Source organism: Xylocopa sonorina, chromosome 2 (genome assembly GCF_050948175.1).
Source record: "Xylocopa sonorina isolate GNS202 chromosome 2, iyXylSono1_principal, whole genome shotgun sequence".
NCBI lineage: Eukaryota > Metazoa > Arthropoda > Insecta > Hymenoptera > Apidae > Xylocopa > Xylocopa sonorina.
Window position 1 is genome coordinate 9,053,061 of NC_135194.1, and position 19,643 is coordinate 9,072,703.

General features: G+C 46.4%; 3 protein-coding genes across 7 annotated transcripts in view; 2 read left to right on the forward strand and 1 right to left on the reverse strand.

The window, feature by feature from the left end:
* The window catches only part of Ec (ubiquitin specific peptidase echinus), an 86,088-nt gene extending 76,934 nt beyond the window's left edge, over nt 1–9,154 (forward strand). For 4 of the 5 annotated variants that reach the window (XM_076910379.1, XM_076910383.1, XM_076910382.1 and 1 more), the window contains 6 exons: nt 2,129–2,263; nt 2,827–3,096; nt 3,566–3,940; nt 4,079–4,501; nt 4,693–4,993; nt 5,112–9,154. In XM_076910379.1, coding sequence (XP_076766494.1) covers nt 2,129–2,263; nt 2,827–3,096; nt 3,566–3,940; nt 4,079–4,501; nt 4,693–4,993; nt 5,112–8,905 — 5,298 coding nt within the window. In that variant the 3' untranslated portion in view covers nt 8,906–9,154. The remainder of the gene's footprint in view (nt 1–2,128; nt 2,264–2,826; nt 3,097–3,565; nt 3,941–4,078; nt 4,502–4,692; nt 4,994–5,111) is intronic. The other variant, XM_076910380.1, reaches the window with a different exon arrangement.
* A 1,106-nt stretch (nt 9,155–10,260) lies between these two features.
* On the reverse strand, nt 10,261–16,942 carry LOC143433194 (neprilysin). The gene is made up of 18 exons (XM_076910407.1): nt 16,717–16,942; nt 16,001–16,164; nt 15,383–15,544; nt 14,739–14,822; nt 14,422–14,633; nt 14,106–14,300; nt 13,925–14,038; nt 13,135–13,276; nt 12,857–12,974; nt 12,383–12,473; nt 12,118–12,294; nt 11,942–12,042; nt 11,797–11,855; nt 11,661–11,712; nt 11,474–11,541; nt 11,243–11,388; nt 10,821–10,982; nt 10,261–10,590 (listed from the first exon to the last, which is right to left on the reverse strand). The coding sequence occupies exons 1-18, from the start codon at nt 16,734–16,736 to the stop codon at nt 10,411–10,413; spliced, it is 2,247 nt and encodes a 748-aa protein (XP_076766522.1). The 5' UTR covers nt 16,737–16,942; the 3' UTR covers nt 10,261–10,410.
* Nucleotides 16,943–18,030: 1,088 nt separating this feature from the next.
* The window catches only part of Alpha-man-ia (alpha-Mannosidase class I a), a 430,149-nt gene continuing 428,536 nt past the window's right edge, over nt 18,031–19,643 (forward strand). The window contains exon 1 of the mRNA XM_076910409.1: nt 18,031–18,528. Coding sequence (XP_076766524.1) covers nt 18,148–18,528 — 381 coding nt within the window. The 5' untranslated portion in view covers nt 18,031–18,147. The remainder of the gene's footprint in view (nt 18,529–19,643) is intronic.

A 19,643-nucleotide genomic window follows, 5' to 3' on the forward strand; every position in this document is an offset into this window, starting at 1 on the left:
GTCCACGCAGGTGGACCCGGAAAAACGATCAGGTGGAAGGAAAACAACCTCAGGTAGAAGTCTGAGATCCGTATCTGCCGTTCGTTCGTGAAAAACCTCGAATTTAAACGTTTAGGGGGTGGCACAGGTACCCGAGGGTTCGAAAGAAGAAAAGAAAACGAACAGTGGACCTGGGCGTCTGTGTTACGGGTAGATCACAATCTAGACAGTCCATAAATAAACATTTTTTTGGCAAATTCCCTTTACAGAACTTTTGCAATATTTATCAACGTTATTATTAACATTTGAAATATCCTATTTTTGTTTGTTACAAGAATTTTATTCGCACTGCACAGAATAATTTTAGTTATCTGATTTTGTATCTCTTTGACAACGAGGGATGAAAAAACTGTTAATCCCCTGAAGGAGAACCACCCCTTGAGCGATTTAAGCGGCTTAGCTAAGAAGCCTAAACGCTCCGCGATAACGAACGCTCGAGTTCTGACGTGTAAACGGATTAACTGATCGGGATTTGATGGCTCATTGGTCGCGGGTGGTCGACACGGAGGAACGGGTGGGTTTTAGGAGCGGGCGACTGGATAAGGGGTTACCATTCCGCGCAATAAACTCAGGGCGAAGCGAGAGGGGCGCGGGTAGCCGATTTCGAATTGGTAATGGGCTCTAGGATCAGACGGGGGGATTGTAATTGCCACGAAATTAGGATCCTCTGAGGTGATTCTTAGTTTCGTGTGTTAAGTGGACTTGATTTAATTTAAGTAAAGGGTGGACGAAGTTACGGGAACAATTTACGCGTCTGTAAACGTTCTTTAGGGCTTTCTATAAATTCCGTAAATTAAATTTCACTTCGTGTTTCGGGGAAACGTTCGAGAATCCAACATCGACGATTCTAATAATACTGTGGCTATAAAACCCATAAAAGCCATATATTTTTTTCTTTTTTACCGGAATCGTAAAATTGCTTTTGGCAGATTTATACTGACTTTTATTGCCACTAAATGTTATCGCGCACGGCAGCTTATTTCCCACACACCGTCTCTAATCTTGACCGCTTGCGTACAACGTATTCATCTGTACATTCGCAATCGGCAGTTATAACATCGGACACGCGCGTATTCCCCGCAGAAACGCAGCTGTTTCACTAATTCCGACTAAATAAGAGCAAACATTCGCCCGCCGTAAATTACACCGCAAGCTCGACGGACAACGCACGAATGGATAATTTTCCCTTTAACAAGAAAACCGCGAAACGCATCGCGATCCTATCAATAGAAACCGCTCCCTCGACGCTGGAAATCGTTCGTCGCCGCTCTCTGAGTCATCCCACGGGAATTTCCTCCAGTCTCGCGAGCAGAGCAGCCCTCTCAGCCAACTTTTGCCAACGGGTACAAACTTTCGCGGCTTAATTCAATGAAACCGGTTCTAGACGCGACTCGTTTCGACTCGGACGTGCTTCCGTTTTCCTCGCTCTTTAATTGCCCTTGCGACACGTTTGAATCGGTAAGAAACCGGCCGAGATGCTTTTTCCACGCCACGCAGGGACACCACAGTGTCCATTGGATTTCATTTCTCTGCACGCTCGAGCAACCGTTATCGCGGTTTCTCGCAAACTGCACCCTCGTCCGGCGAGCTCGATTATTTCCGCCTCGAAAGTAAAAGTCTCGTTTACTCGCCTGTCCGCGGTTCCGTCGTGTGCGTTCCGCGTCGAGATACTCGCGATTTTTCCGTCAACGTGCACGATAATTGCCACCAAGTCGAGGTGAAAAGCGCACGGATGAGAACGAAAGCGATGCCCTTTCGAGCACGTTCATAGCGCAACGCGAGCATAATCGAGCGCAGACCGCGAACACGTGGGCGGAGTTGGTTCTCCCTTCGTGCACTCGTATCCCACTATTGTCGGCTGTTTTAAAAAAACTCGTTGCAATCTCGTATCGGTCATGGCCGATCGGTTTTACTGGCTGCTCTGAACCGTAGCTCTACGCTGGATCACAAAGAGACTAGTGATTTGTTCGTTACATCATATTTCCTTAATATTAAACTTTTAATGCTATAACCTTTAAATATATGTGCGTTAAACTATTTTTAATGCTTCTTTAATGACTACTTACGTGTGTAATTGCTCTTTTTCCAGATGGTTCACTACGTGTCGGCGTCAGCGCTGACCTCGCAGGCTCGACAAACCCCTCCAAACTCCCGAAACAGCCCCGATCTTTTTGGTCAGCTGCTTCGAAAGGCTGGCGGCATGGGTGACATCAGAGATTGTCCAGTGAGTAACACAGAAATTTTCATCCGTAAAGTAACTTTCTTCCACGCGAATTCCATCGACCTCGTGGCGTCTTCTCGTACGACGACTCACGAGTTCGGACCTCGAAGCTGGTTTCCGGTGACTCGCGTTCGATTCATCCGGCTGCCGCGATATCAGGTACGCTCTCCTCCTGGCCTTTCTTGGAAATAGTATCGCGTGGACTTTCTCTTCGAAGTGGAACGATAACTATCGTACTCGACCGGTGCCGAGCGTTTGCTCGATCGGATGCTGGGGTTCTCCGTGGAATTCGAAGCGATCCTGGAATCTTGTAATTCGCTGCGATTTCCACGATAAAATCGTTTATCAACCGTTAATACCTTTTAGCATCGATTGGATACTGGAGTTACCTCGATTAGTCGAGTTAATTCAGGTTAACAGGTTTGCATGCTCGCATTGCATTGCTATTACTCAATGAATTAAAAGGGTCGACGTACTGCAATTACGTTGGTAATTAGTTGGTTACACAGAGATGGTTGTTGTGTGTACAGAGTGATAAGAGAAAGAATTTTTCGCTTTGATTGCAGAGCTCCTGCGGCGCAAAAATTCAAATCTGCCGGACCCTGATGAACCGACCGGAAATCGTTTCCGTGGGGGTCGTATGGGACAGCGAGCGGCCATCGTTGGAGCACATCATGGACGTTTTCGCGACCGTGGGAACGTCCCTCAGACTGAGCGACGTTTTCCACAGCGTGGTGGACTCCCGATGGGGTGCCTCGACTGTGCACAACCTCGTAGGAGTCGTCACGTATTACGGGAAACACTACTCCACCTTCTTTTTCCACACCAAACTGAAGGTTCGTGTACGCCGCATTGTTCGAAACGTAACGCTCGTTCGCTTCGAAACATAATTTTCGTGATCTTCCGTATAGAATGAAGCAATTATTTAGTTTACGATTATAAATCGCGTTCATTATTCCGCATTTAAATAAATGTTACGTGGGATATTTCTCAGAGGATCACTGAAACATGAATAATCATGATCGAGCTAATTAAGATGCAACCGCGGTGTATAGAATCACGAGGAAATTGTCCAGCCTTAACATCGAACTTAATTATCCAACCACCTGACTAGCGAAATGATATACGTTGCCTGGTTGATGTAATAACGCGACTCTATAAATTCACAGACTTCCCAACAATTTCTTTCGCATTACGTGAAACGAGGAAACGGAAATTAAAAGGGGGGAAACAATTTTTTTTCGTATTGTCTGTTTGTAATAATTTTCTAAATTAAAATAAAGTTTCTGTACCGTTCGTTTTCAGTTGTGGATTTACTTCGACGATGCCACCGTGAAGGAAATCGGTCCACGCTGGGAACAGGTGGTGGAGAAGTGTCGAAGGGGTAGATATCAACCGTTGCTGTTATTGTACGCAACCCCTGGTGGAACGCCAGTGAACACGGAGAATGCACCGAAGACCGTGACTCCATTTCCGAACGGGAACGGGCTGAAGACACCCCCGAAGAATAACGTTCGACGATCGATCACGCCCAGCCCGGAAAAACCATCGATCAACAGCACAGCGAGACGTGCCATCACGCCCAATCCCGACAGCCCCCCTCACTCTTACACGCAGCGCAGGATTTACAGCGACTATCAGAATCTGACCGATATCCAGAACAATATCTTTGCGAATCAGGTAATCATCGTTTCTGGTCACCTGTTTGTTTTTAAAATACAGTTTCCATTCAAATTTCGAACTAAGAAATGCGAACGAGTTGCTAAATCAGTTGTGATTAACGCGGAGTTGCAATTGAAACTTCCTTTTTTGTTGAAGGGCGTTGACACCGTCGACGGAGAGGCAGAATCAAAGTACATCAGCCGACGAGCCGTCGAGAACGTGATGCAACAGCAGAAGAAGCAACAAATGCAGTTGACGCGCAGCCTGAGCGCTGGATCGACGCCACAGGACGCCATCAGTATCCCGGATCACTTGAACGTGCCGCGAAGGCGAGACTCCGGAAACTGGTCGGGTGATCGAAACAGCGCGTCCTCGAGTTCCTCGACCACGATGGACAATCCGTATCTGTACATCGTGAATAAGATGCAGAGGAATTCAGGAGTGCCGAAAAGTCCGACCAGCAAGTCTGGAGAACTGTCGAGCAGCAGCAGCGGCCATTACGATGCTGGATACGATTCGTATTCTTTGTCCTCCACGGACAGCCTTCCGCTTCAGCAAGGTCTGAAGCATAATCTGCAGGTACGTGTTACGCTTTATACTATTAAAATAATATCAGTAACATTTAAGTAATCTCTTTTGTTATTCCACTCCTTTTTCTTCAGTCTGGTCTCTTTAAGAAGTTTGTTTAAATAACTAGAGAAATAGATTTTGTACCCTTTGATAATACTCAGCAGGGGTAATTTAGAGTTAAATCGATTTACTTAACATAGCTTGCCCAGATCCCGGAAGGCTACCAAGCTTCCTCAGGCGACGACTGCGAACGCCTCTGCAAGGAGACCGACGCGTTGCTGGACAAGTCTCGAGCGGCTGAGGACGCTGGCGATCTTAGCACCGCGGTCGCTTTGTGCAGCGCGGCAAGCAGCAAGGCCAGAGCCGCCATGGACGCGCCGTACAACAATCCTCACACGATCACCATCGCGAGGATGAAGCACAACACTTGCGTGATGAGGACTCGCAGTTTGCACAGAAGAATGCTGCAGGAGCAGGCGACAGCTAACGGCGAGAAAGAAGGTTAGTTGCTAAACGAGAACGTGATATCGTCCAAAATTTTTAGAATATAAAGTAAAAGATTTTTTCAATCGATTAAAGGAAATTCTATTTAGAATGTACGTGTACTTGTGACTTTCAGAAGGCGCGCCTGAGGGAAGACACTCGCGAGAGAACAGCAAATCTGGTCAGCATTCGCGACAGAGTTCCCGGGACAAAGGAAACCATTCTAGGCAAAACAGTCGAGAGCTCCTGGTAAGTGCTCCAGCTACAACCTCTGACAAGCCTACCACGAAGAGCATCGAAATCTACGCGACGCTACCGAAGAAGAAGACTCTGCGCAGCAAAGCAACAGCGGTGAACGTGATCGAAGACGAGGAATACATGTTGTACGATCGACCTATGCAGAGGACCGGGCTATTCAGTCGCACGAAGCGTTGCGACGACGATAAGAAGGACAAGAAACGGGCTCGCAGCGAGGAGAGGAACAAGAACATCTCTAAAGACTTCTCCATCGCTCCCTCCCGATCGTCACCCTCGCCAAAGGGAGCCAAGGTGGAGAAGACGAAGGAGAATTTGGACACGGTTACGAGCAACACGCGAAACTCTCAATCGAGCAACACCAACGGAGAGCAGAAGCAGGGGAAGAAGCAGCATAAAATTCGCAGGAAACTGTTAATGGGCGGGCTAATTAAGAGGAAGAACAGAAGTATGCCGGATCTGCGGGAAGGGCAGGACGGACAGGCGAACGCCAGCGTGGAGGGAGCCTCCAACACCTTGCCAAAGCAGTCAGTGGACGATTCCAGCGTCGGTTTGAAGGGTAACGAAGTGTGCCAGTCTCTGAGCGGTTACCTGTCAGAGGGGCACTTGGAGTTCACCGGGAACAGCAACGGTAGCCCTGGGAACACGAGCAATCCAAACCTGGAGAGAAGTCGTCTGATGAGGAAGAGCTTCCACGGCAGCGCGGGCAAAGTGTTACACGTGGCGAAGGTCCCACCGCCTCCTCCGCTCAGGACCACTTCTCAGCTTAGCAAGTCTAAGTGTTCGGGCGAAGTGCACAACGAGCAGCAGTCCGAGAAATCCGCGTACCCCGCGTCTGAGAGCCAGTGCGCGTCGAATCCGCCTCAGGAGCAGAACGGGAACTACTGGAATCACATGAACGCGACCAATTCGTCAGCCAATGCCACAAGAGCCGCGAATTACGCCGACTACTCGTCCGAGTCTCACTCGCTTCCGTTCTTGCCCACGTACAGTATGGAACAGAACAGCGGCAACGCGTCCTCCTCGTGCCCATCGAATTACAATAGCAAGCCTAGGATCCAGGACGACGTGGTGCAGTACGCTAACGGGATCCTGTACGAGCCAACCTTCGTGGTGACTCGAGCTGACGTGCACAACGAGCAAAGCCCAGTCAAACAGCCGACCCAAGTCGACTCCTTGCCTCCGTATCCTGAGAACGGGAACGTTTCTCATTCGAGGCAACCCAGCGAGGACTTCCCGCCTCCACCTTATCCATCTATTCACTCTGTATCTCACTCGAGGCAAGCCAGCGAGGATTTTCCACCACCGCCACCGCCGATCGACGAGACCTCTAATCACGTTCAGGATAGCCAACAGCAGTATCAATATCAGTATCAACAGCAGCAGTATCAGCAACAATATCAACAGCAACAACAACAACAACAGTCGCAGCAGCAGCAGCAACAGACGAATGCAGCGATGCAACAACGTCAGCAACAGTTGGACAGTCAACATATCAGCACTTTATTGTCGCAGCTGCAGATGAAGAGAGATCAAATTTTGACTTCGGAAGGTGCGAGGGAAGAGAAGAGGCCTGAGGATCAGGAAGGGGAAGAGAAGTCATCCGGGGAAACTTGGTTGCGCGAGTTACAGGCGAAACAGGCGGAAAGGAGGATGAAGAAACAGGGTCCTCTTGAACAGGACGGTTCGAAGGTCAGATCCACGCCTACGATTTCAGGGCCAACGATCGCACGGAGGACGAGCGATTTGATGATGAACAGCCTCGGTCAGACTTACGATCAGACTAGTCGCGACGTGCCTGATTGTCCAAGAGTTGTTTCCTCCGTGAAAGACATGGCGGCTAGGTTCGAGCAGATTAAACTGCAACCAGCCGCGAAAACGGAAGCCGAGCAGAAGGTTCCAACGAAGCAAAACGTCAACTGCGTTTCGCCCTCTCCAATGTTGGACGCTCCTCAGGACGCTCCACAAGTGGAAGAACCAAGACCAATGAAGCTGTCCACGGAAAATGTGGCGAGCTTTACGAAAACCGACGGTACGTCGGGTCAGTCGATCATGAATTCCAGCTTTGAGTCTAGCTCGAGCCAGAATAGCTTCATTTCGACCACGGTACCGAGCAATCCCATACAGACGCAGCAAAGTGGACTAAACCAAGCGATCATGTCGATGTCTCTGACATTACCACACGAGAACGGTTTGCCTATCGATTATCCTGAGGACGATATAAGCGAAGTTGCTATGCAGAATACTATACAGAACACGACGATCCTGCCAAGCGAAGAGGACATCGCACCGAGGAAGGTGAAACGACGAATAGGGAAGAAAAAGAGCGTGTCTTTCTGCGACCAAGTTGTTCTGGTCGCCACTGCCGAGGACGACGAGAAAGACTCTTATATACCCAATCCAATCCTCGAGAGGGTTCTACGATCAGCCATGAACAAACCAGAAACTGCTCAAGTTCTTCGAGAGATTAGGAGTCTGCAGGAGGCAGAGATGAATCGAGAGAATTGCACTGGTACCAAGTTTCAACAGCAAACTCTTCCGCTGAAAAGCGAAGCTGATAGCGTCCCTGCGACTCCGTATCAAGATCAGCTGAGAAGCGTGAACCCGATACCCATCCCAGACACCATGAAACCCACGTTCGGTAGGCAAAACTCGAACGAGTCGGTAGGCTCGCTGTCAGACAAGAAGTTGTGCGGTCCGTTCATTAACGAAGGACAAGATGTCGTTAGAGAAACGTACACTGGACTCCCTAATGTTACCAAACCACCAACATCGTACTCTCCTCAACTTCAACAGCAGATAAGGTATTCTCAAAACGGTTACATGCCGTACCTGCAATCCCAGTCGACGTACCCTCAAGCACAGACGTCTCATCCAAGAAACCAAGGCATTCCACTGTCGCAGACCCAAAAACCAGCCAGCCCGTACCCCACTCAGATCCACGGACAGTACGTTCAGAACAACGTGCAGCAACCGAAACCAATGTGCCAGAAGAACACCTATCAGACGTACTATCAACTGGAGCAACAGCACAATCAGATGAACAAACAGATGTCCCAGCAACAACAGCCGAACATCAATCAGAGGATCACGAACCACAACGCGAGCCCCATAACCGTGCAACACTCGCAGCAACAATTCGCGTACCCTCCAACCCAGTCCCCCAGTCCTTATCAGAACCAATACAGCCACAGTTCCTATCAGGGTTACCCCTACCAATCGGTTCCTCAGCAGAATAGAATTAATCAACCGCTCCCGCAATATCAACCGCCACCCAACCCTCCAAACTCCTACCAGCAACAACAGAACATGCAGAATTATCAGCAGAGACACGACAACTATCAAAGGCCACCGCAGAAGTCAGACCAGCAGAACATCCTGGCGCCGAATCAGACGTATCCGAACGCGTTGCAGAATGGTCAGATCCAGTCGAACATGAAATACCCCACGTACCAGCATCCACCAGTGTCGAAGCAGAGCAAGCAGATGCATTTCGTGTCCGCTGGGAAGGGCAACGCGACGGTGGCCCAGTCAGCGTCGTCCCTTCAGAAGCCTGTTGGAGGCGCTGCGAGAACTGCTCCTTGCCATCTTTGCAGGAAGAAACAGGTCACGGAACCAGCTATCTACTGCTCGGATTGTGACTTCTACATGTCACGCTTCCGACCCAAGAACTGAAGTCCCTTACATTGGTGGGTGATCGATGATGTTGCGATGAACAATTGAAGAATCGTTGATCCTGTGTGTTAACTACGAAGTGTTTGTGAACGAGAGTGTAGGACAATGTGGACTACGAAGGCGGCTGTCTACCTTTTGGCACGTGTGCGTTCTTCTGGGAAATGTATAGTTCGAATATTCGTATATCGTGTAGAACAATGCTGTCTGAGCCAAGCTTCACCTCTCGCGTCCTCAGCGATGACAAAGTGGTCAGCATCATCAGGACCCTTCAAACTGTTCGAAGCCTCGGACACAGGTCTTCTTCTCTTTTTCTTGTTACTTCTTTCTATTGATTAATCGATCGTTATTATTGGCAGTATTGAAAATCTTGGTATATAAGGCGATCTGAAAGTCTCGTTTCACGAACGGGACGATCCCCCCTTTCGCTTGTGTACAAAGTTAAGTTAGTTGTAGATTTGTATTATTGAAGAGACCCTCGTCGTGCAGCTAATAATTAGTACGTATTCGTTGTACCATTGACCGTGTACTTAGCGACGTGTGTAATTTATAGTGGATCATATAGAGCGTAGTTTCGTGTATCCACCGGCGTTTTCCTATGCAGCGTTCATTCTTTCATGCTTCGTAGGTAAGGCTAGCGTAGGTGTTAAGTTCTGTTCTATAATCTTATATCGTTTGTATTTCACATGCTTCTGTTGTACATAAGTAGTTTCCCGTGTATCGTTTAAGCTGTTTGTATAAAATCGTGACGACTCTTTGGATGTCCAGCAGCGCATTTCGAATGGCCGCCGCGGTTGTTGTACGTCGTTCGGGAGACAATTTGTCAGAATTGTGATACTAGCCATGCTACATAGAGTCTTATTCGTTAAACGTAGATACTGTATCGTAACGATCGCGCAGCCGATACAGGTAGCCGCGGATAATCGCGAGACAGTTAGGGGAGGCGCGGAGGGAACATGATCTCTGATGATGGAAGCGTGAAGTTTATATTTTATGTTGATAGGCGTTGATGTTTTATAATTATCGTGTACTTAACGGTTACGTTGTATCGTACGATTGTCTATGTGCTAGATCGATGTACAAATCTCACCCCGCCCCCAACAAAACCACCCACCCATCCACCCACCCGATTTTATACGTTTTGTAATGAGTATTTTGTTTTAAAAATACTTGATTTCCTCCCCGTATGACATTGAATAAAGCGCTGTCGAATTATTTCAATACGAGGGCGTCGGAATTATTTCCATCGCGAGCAATCGACCGCGTTCGAAGGTTGCATGATTTTTCAAGGAGGACGTACGCTGAAATGAATTTTCATACTGAAGATTTATCCATCGACATAGGATACGTAAAACCACTTACAAACAACGCTTATTTTATTCTTTAAACAATACAAAAATGGAAGTACTTTGTTCGATGCAAAACTGGCGGACGGCACTGTTTCCTGTTTTTGTCGGCGATTACTTTGTACAAAAGTCTGTTAACAATTATTGCGGTGCTGTACAACTCTAATTCCACAAGGTGCACTTGCGTCGCGGATTCATGGAACTGTTCTGAGGGCACTTGAAGGTTCTGGAGAACGAGGCCATGTTCGAGAGCGAGCCTATGATGCGATACTTGGCAGGACTGTGCTCGTCGGTGTTGACCACGTCCGCCTCGTATTCTGGCCTCGTCGACGAGCACCAGGACTGCGGAACGAAATTGTGATAATCAGTCGGAGAACATTTCTGTGATACTTGTTGAGAGACCGAATTAACACTCGATAACAGACACTGGAAATTGCCAGTAAACTGAACACTGTTTACGCTCGCAATGTGTACGCTCTTCACACAGGCGTGCAACTCTTTTTACATATCGTCAACACTGAACAAAACTCAAGAAAGAAAACGATCGTTAGAACACGTGGACCATAACTTACGTTCGCGAACGACAGGAAGAACAGCTCGTCGTTGGAAATGTATTCCAGACCAGGCAACACTGTCTGATCCTTTTGTTTCACTACCTTCTTGAACGCTGAATATGCGATCTGTACGCCGATCGAGTCCGCCAAGTTCTCGTCCTCAGTCAAGTTTCCATCCACCTAAATGGAAAATCATACTTCTCTAACAATCTGGTAAATTCGAGGAGCGCTATAAATACTCGTATCTATTTGTCGAATTAATCTGAAGAAAAAATGATTGAAGTCCTGGTGGTACTCGATAATTGCACGACTTGTCTAAGTCGCGCAGTGTTCAAGGTGAGTAATTTTCCAGCAGACGATTCAGATTGTTTTCGTCGGATCGAAATGTTGCACGAAACCACGCGAAACTCTGATCCTGGTGTTAATGAAAGTGTGCTCACCTTATATCGGTTCCCTTCTTCGTCCATGATGTCCAGCTGGTAATTATCGTATTGATCGACAAAACACATTGTTCGTTCGTGGAACTCGTCCGACGCGTGTTTCGAGGTCCACGAGATTTTGTAGCCGTTCTTGTCGAACTGTATCCCTGAATAACACACCCGTCAAATATGGAATTAGAAGGACGGAATCGACCGTGCAACTGTTTGGATAGATTCTGAGCAATTTTTTACCTTCGTGGTCAAAACTGTGGGATAATTCGTGGCCAATCACGAATCCGGTTGTTCCGTAATTAACAGCGCTGGTAAAACACGTGTAAATTCAATTAAGAGCGAAATGTAAAAAGTATAGCAATGGAAATTGCACAATTTCAAAGTAAAGAGAGTTAATAAATCGTAGTGGTGATGAGGTGTGGCTTACTCTGGTATGAACGGAGTGAAGTAAGGATCTTGCAATTCAGCTGCCGGTATAACTGAAAGATTAACGAAAGAATAAACGTGAGATGTTTAAGTAGAAAATTTAAATAACATAGAAGACATTTATCATCATTGCTTACGTATTGCGTTAACCATTTGAGCATAAAACGCATTCACTGTTATAGGATAGTCTAACCATCTGAAATGAATACAACAAAATGCGAATTAAATATTCATTTCGAGAACGAATGAGATTCTTGAACGATCTCTTCGTGGAAAACTTACTGGTCTCTCACAACAACATCCCTAAACTCTATCAAGCTTTTCTTCAACTCGTTCTTCCCACAATTTAATATATTTTCGAAGTAATCCGAGCCTATGCGTAGCTGCGAACAATTTACGAAATAATTGCAGTCTGTCGAATTTTGTGTTAAAAGTTAGTTCTCTAATTATTCAATTACCCCTTGGTAATAACGAGTCACGGAAGCATCGTCCTTGTACCAATCTGGATACCCGATCTGCGTCCTTAAAGTGTCCAATTTTTGCAGCATTAGTATCTTCATAGAACTCGGTAGCCAATGAGCTTGTTCGATGCGATGCCTCAGCTCATCCTTCACCTTCTTAACCATTCTCGTAGCCTTGAACAATCGACGACAGCGGAATAAGAATAATTGTTAAAGTACCAACGTTCTATCGACGATCGAACTTAATTCAAAGCTGATGTACCTCGTGGATAACGTGATCCGTCATGTGCCTTTTAACGAACATGTAGGAAATCGCGTTCTTCATTTGCATATTGAGTACGCAAACTTGCCACCTGAGAATAAATTAACGATAAAGACAAAGTTTGCAAGATCCTAGGAATATTCTGCGTACGCCTTCTGTTCCGGCTTGTGTAATAGAAGAGGATGTCTCGAAGATATCTCCTGAACAATGCACAAACGCCTTATAGACGTTTTAAAAGTCCCGTTCCAGACATTCAAGACATTCTACCCATTCCACGAACATCATAGAAACATGCACTTTTAAAACGTTCAAATGACGCGCGCCAAAAGTGGATGTCTGCACGACATCCTGTGTTATCTACATACTATAATATCTCAGAAATCCCGCAATTTCAACTCAAGATCCTCGATTCGAGATTCCTTTTCTACTTCGACTAATATTCGCAGAACCGAAAAATATCGTGGAAAAAAGTACCGCGGTGTGTAATTGGACATGTTGTACGAGGAGAAGGATATATTGAACTTGAGGTCCCTCATCTCCTGCGTGGTGTACGGGAGAAATTTGTCCACCATGTTCCATTGGACGTAGTTCACTGAAAACAGAGGGAAACAATAAGTGCAAACGATGACTCGTGAAACGCATCGTCCGTAGAGGATCACGAGTGGTACATGTAATCACTGTCTGATCATGGAAACATACGAGGATGAACGGCGGACGTAAATCACCACCGTTGGGTGTAATTAGAGAATTACCTAGTACGCGTCGCGGTGTCCTCGCGAGCAGCTTCGCCAACTTGTGGAGGAATTCCGGATTGTACACCAGGATCGGCTCCGACGAGTTCACGTGGATGTTCGCCAGCTCGAACGCGTGTTGTATCTCATCCAGGAAGTCTATCTGCGAATACTCTTTATCAGACTGCCACCTCGTGGTATTCGCGATCACGATCGTACGTTGTTAGTTTAGTTTCGTTGTAGCTGTTAGTTTTTCGCCTGTCAATCGCTGATGGATTATGACAGCGGAGTACAATCGAGTCGATAGTTTGTAGAAGGACGCGTGTAAATTGCTGGCAAAACAAACGCGGGGCAAGTAACGCAGGAAAATTGTACAAGAGGATACATATTGATTTAGAACTTGGGAGGAAAAATACTTGTAATTCGTGGAACGTTTAGCTGCGGATGGATCGAAACGAAGGGGGTGGTGGTTTCATCGATACGAAAGAGCGAAGTGCAGTTATATGAATTCTTATTTCATCGTTCGAATCACTGAGTCAGTCGGCATTGAAGGTTTTTCGTTGAGAGGAAAACGTAGAAAAAAATCAGCTCGATTTAAGAAGGTTTCGATCATTTAATGAAAGTGTGTCGTAGCATTGATGTTTAGAAAATGACAGTTGTCATTCGATTGTAATATTAAATGGAGCAGAAATCTGTGTTACTGGGTGGAAGGTTTCAGGTTATTTCCGTTTCAGAATGAGGAGAACAGCAAATATCAAATAATTATAAATTGAAAACGAAAGAGAATATAATATCGAGATAATAATTTTACCTTTGCGGTGGGTGACGTAACCCCAGAGCTATTGTACCACTCCTGTAACTGTTTAATCGTCATCCTTTTGTAATTATCGGTAAGCGCGTGCTCTTCCTTCCCACTTTCAATGATCTGTAAGAACAAAGCACCAGTAATTCTCGCATTCATCCTGAAACACCTGAGAAAGAGAGATAATTACTTGAAACAGTTCAATCTCGAAATAGACCATGTTCGTTACATCTGTGACTAATTGGTGGTGATTTACAGTGTACCCCTTTTCTTTTGCGAACGATTGCACCAGTTGCAAGATATCAGCGGTGTACGTGTCGTTGTCGTAGAATATTTTATTCAAATCCATTTTACTCGACAGTGGGTACTCGGTGTCTTGATCTATCTGAAATAAAAATTGTCTCGATAATCTAATCTGAAAAGACTCAATTTTTCTGGACACCATCCACTTATTCTTAATCTTATTCCAATCGAATGACACATGAATTATTATAATTATAGCGTACTGTCAACACGTATTGCTTCGTGTTATTCAGATCGATTTCGTATTCAAGGTTGTAGAAGGCACTGTTGCCAATTAGCCTGATATAGTGTCTATCAATTTTCTGCCAAGGCACTTTATTTGGGTCCCATTTGTTCACTGGCATCGCCGCGGGCCATCCTCCGGTTTGATCCAGGATTTCCTGAATCGGCTTCAGACCTCTCTTCTCGATCGCATCTGTTAGAATACTTAACGATGAACAAAGTGCTGTGCAATCGCGTACATAATTATTCGAATGTTTATATAGAAGCTAGGTTTCAAACCTCAAATTAGGTTTCGTACCTACGTCCATGCAGGAACGATAGAGCCTCCTAGCCAGTCTGACAGGTAGGATATCATTGGTACTATCCTCTTCCTCTAGGAGATCTTTGAAAAGAAAATTCCAGATTACGCGAATCCATGCGTTAAGAAATAAATCAGTAAACCAAGATACAGTGGAACTCCATTCATTCAAATTATGATGGAATTACTTTCAACATTGCGCTGATAATTAGAGAATTTTCGCGACAGTCCAAAAGAAGAGAGAAATATAAAATAAGATCATGTTAGACATTGATTAGACTCTCGATAAACTATGCTTAGAGCTTACTATTTGCTACATGGATTATTTAAGCTTGACTCTGATTATTAAAAATCGTTTGCACGCCGCCACGTTTCGTTCTTGTATACGCTAGCTCATTATGATAGACGATGCTGTCAGCGGATGCAACCTTCCGCTACCATGTCGCATGTGGTGTAAGACAATAGACTGAGACGATTCAGATTAATGACACGTTTGTAGCAAACTTAAGCTTCCACTTAAGCGAAGAAGAATGAAACTCTGGTTCCAATTATGCGTGAGTAAATGGAGTTCTTGTATATCCTCTATCTGTTCGATGTTTCCATTTAAAGATATGATAATACAATTTCAAGAAATATTTCCTCGCCTTTGATACGCTTGTTTGTTTTCTCCATGACAATGCGATCTTCCGACCAATCGACTTCGTTCGGTGGTATCGGGTTGTACTTGTCCCACGAACCGCAAGCGTATTGGTAGAAGTCCTCGCAAGGATCCGCGTCCACATCTCTGTTTTGCAGAATTTTCTTAGCTGGGACGACAAAGATCGAGTCAATGAAACAAGATAAATTTGATAAAACTTGGAATAGTCTCTCGATCCCATTACGACGGGATCTCGAAATTCTGAATGATCATATTTCATCATTTTATACGAGAAATGGGGGTCCGCGAGAGCTCTGATAACGCCCACATTCACCAAATCAATTTGTTACACAATTTCTACCGTAATGGTGAAACTTGAAAGGGAAAGTATACTTTCAGACTTGGTAACGTTCGTAAGCTGGTTCTGAGCGACTTGCCTCTTCGCGCCAAGTATCATCTGATATCGAACGCGCGTTACGATTCTCTGTTATCGTTACGTTATCGTCCGATAAGGATACATCGATACATCAGAACGCAGTCAAGAGCAGCTTCTTATATAATACCACCGATTCACAAGAGAATTGCATCTTATGTAAATGTTACGTCACGAGAGCAGCGAACATACCGATTTCGTAGCAGTACGGTGTCTCGCAAACTCTTCGCTCCCGATTCTCTTGGTCGTGTTCCGAGTGCGCTTCCGTGCCGTTCGGTCCGTTCACTATCCTCCAGACACGCGCGAACATCGGCAAAGGCAACACCGGAATCGCCGTGGCGATCGTCAACTGACATCTGCGACGAGACGATAAAGAAAATCTCGTTAGATTCATGAATAATTCCGAGCCGAACGGTCGAAGTGGAGTAGAGTGACAGAGTCGAGGAAAATATGCTTTTTTCCTTAGCCGCGTGGCCATTAAGAAGCTTGACAACGATTTATTGCCGTTGCAATTTTATTGCGTCCAATAGCACAAGTTTATCCTGTTTGGAATGGTATCAGGAAAATTGATCGGCTGCCACGAGTAAATTAAATATTTCCTTTCGTTATGTAACACGTTGCTTTGATACGATTCGACGGTAGTTTCATTGAAACTACTGGTTTCCCAATCGCGTCTCAGTTTCATTCAACTATTACCGCCGCACAGTAGTCGAAAATGAATTTCACGGTGTTTAATTCCGTCCGAATTTCACATCTACATTTGGGATTCTCTCACGATTTTTCGATCGTGTACACCTGATTTCGTAAACTCGTCTAGGTCACTCAATCATGACGCGATCGGTACCGCGTATCCGGTGGCACGATGAATGGAACGTCGATCTAATCTCGCTGATCGTTCGCGCACTTACATTAGCCACGGGAGCTGCATGCTTGTCGAAGGAGCGGTATCCTGGACTGATGTGTCCGCCTGAACAACGAGCTATCGAAAAGTCACCAAAGCGGCCGCCTTTTTCCCGCGGTCGCGTCCCACCGCGCACTTTTCGAATTACCCGAAGCCAATTGGCTGGCGCAAGGTTAATTTATGAATCGCGTTACACGAAATGAGGCGGCTAGTATTAGATACAGATGGAATAACTGATTCCTCGGTCGTCACGCTTCGATGAACAAGAAGCGGAACGAGTGAACCAATGGGGAACGAATTTTTGTTTAAATTTCGCGATACCACTCGTGTTTGGATGGAAATGAATCATCCTATTGTAGTCCAATAACAATACTGGAAACCTGTGTTTCGAGAATGGTGTTCTCGATCGTTTCAATATTAGGACATAATATGCGTCAAGTCTACGCTTTTGTAGAGAGTCTTAATAGTTAATGTGAACCGTATAAACTGAGAATTTTTTAAGGGTTTACAAATACTGACCATAGAGAAATTGTGAAATTTTTCATTAGCAAATATTCAGTAGACTGGTGTTGCAATCTAAAACTCATCTGTAACCTGTTTAGTTCTATTAAATTGGAAAACAGGAATACATCTGAGGCAGCACTAGTCGAATAAATTAATCTCCATTTTATTTCAGTATCGTACTTCTCACACTCTCATCCTACGTATGATACAAAAACTTATTTCTTTATTCATAGTTCCCTATCAACTGTTACTTTGCTCGCTCTTAAGAAACGAATTCCCTTAACATTAACGTTCCAAAAAGAAATCTTCCGGTTACTCTTGAAGTCGTTTTCCTTAATCTCCGCTACATTTTACATTTTATTTTTTAACTAGTAAATAATTAGTCGTCTCGTTGGTCGTGCTGTTACTGTACTTGGAAAACTCCAAAAGCGCATGAAACAGCGTGCAATACTCCGTGTACAACATGTTTGTCGGCGACAAAAATTTCGAGAACTCATACACGATTATTTACTCACGGCACTAGGCATATTTGCATTTTGAATTCCTGGGGCGTTTGAATTTTCCTAACGCGTAAATCTCGCCGTTACCAATGGCACGAAGAAACAGATTCTAGCGCTCATTATGCCGAGGAGGGCTGTGGAGGTTGAAAATTACCATTGGACGTACATCCCGCGTCTTATCGACCGCGTACAACTTGGAGGGATTTAAACGTATCCGCGTTCGTAGTTGGCGCGCAAGCCGTGTCAGCTGATTGGCGCTCGTCCCGCGACGAGCTGTCAGTCACGGCGGACAGGTGGCGCTCGCGTGCCACCGCATTTGTAATGGCGTGCGACGGCTAGGAAAAGGGCAACAACGCGCACGAGTGCTCCGGTTTTCGTCTGTTGTAAAAACGGGAAGTGCGTTGGTGCGTGCGTGGCGTGACAGCATCGCGAAAATGACAACGACGTCGAGCATCCTGCCGTCGTATCAGCGGTTCGTGAACGGTGTGCCGGTGCCCCTGTTCTCGAGACGGTCGTTCCGTCCGCGTGAGAAGTATCTGATCCTGCTGGTGTTTTTGACGTTCGGTGTCGTGTGTTTCGGCGCGTTCTTCTTTCTGCCGGACTTCCGCGCTGGCACCGGGGGCGTCGCGGTGAACAGTGTCTACCGTGTGTATCAGCACATGCAAAAAGCGGGACCAGAGCTGCTGATACCGGCGCCACCTCGTATGCAGGGGGCCCAGAAGGGGTCGATCGGTCATCCGAACGCCGTGCCAGTTGGACACGAGGGCGTCGATCACCAGGACGTGCATCTGATCGAGGACAAGCAAAAGCTGCAGGTCCGCCAAGCGAGTGTCGGGAGTCTCGACGTGTCCGCTTCTCTCGATTCTCGATTCGAGCGCTCGATTCTCGATTGCCTACCCCCGTGCCGGAAACCCCGCCAAGCGTTCCGCCTGTCAAACAGATCGGTGTCACTCGCTCGCTCACTCTTTCTCTCTATCTCTCTCTCTCTCTCTCTCTCTCACTGTCTCTCTTTCCGCTTTTGACATTGATCCCTCGCGACCTCTGCCACGAGAACGTCCCTGTTTCCTTCCTCGCGTCGTCTTCGCCAGGCTCCGTTCCCTACAGCTGTTACACGCTTTCGCGCAACCCCGTTTGTTTACATGCGCCATCGTGACGTATCTCGTGCACACGTGTGCACGCGTAACGGAGCTAAAGTTCGCACGGTCCGTGATTCCCGATGTCCCTCCGATTCCGCCAGCCTTTCGTGCCGCTATTTAACCAACCCAGTTTCCCCGGTTAACGGTAACTGTCAAATACGCTTTCGTTGGATACGCGTGTACCTGTTCGCGACGAACCACGGGTTATTTAAACGCGATCGATCGATTCATCGATGTTTATCGTTCGAAATCTTTCGCGCGAGGTTACTTCCGCTTCGATAATTCCCGTCGTTTTTTCGTTCTTTCTTTCGATATCGTCCACGTGATGAATTATGCGCGGGCACGCGAAACACACGGAACGCTCTATACGTACGCTCCTACGTACGGCCGCGGAATATTTATAGACAGAATCTGAAAGTCTGAATCGGTCGACTCTGTTCCATTAGAGCGCGCGCGCGCGCGCTTGTAGATTCTCGAGCCCGTAGCGTACCGTTTGTTCGCTGTGTTACGCGAATTTAAACGGCCAGCGAATTACGCGCGTCGCGGAACGTAACTGGCGCGAAACTCGTTTGCACGGGATCGAGTTATCTAATTTTTCGCCGTGTCACTGGGACATCGCCGCGCCATCGAGGAACGAGTCCCATCAATGCTAATAGGCGCTCGCCCTAAAATTTCAAAGCACAATTTCCGACGAATTGCCGCGAGCCTCGTTGCGACTGTTCCGAGTCTCCACCGTTGGGTGCGTATAGGCTGACGCGAAATAAACGGCTGCTTTTTTTTTCACGAAGAACGCG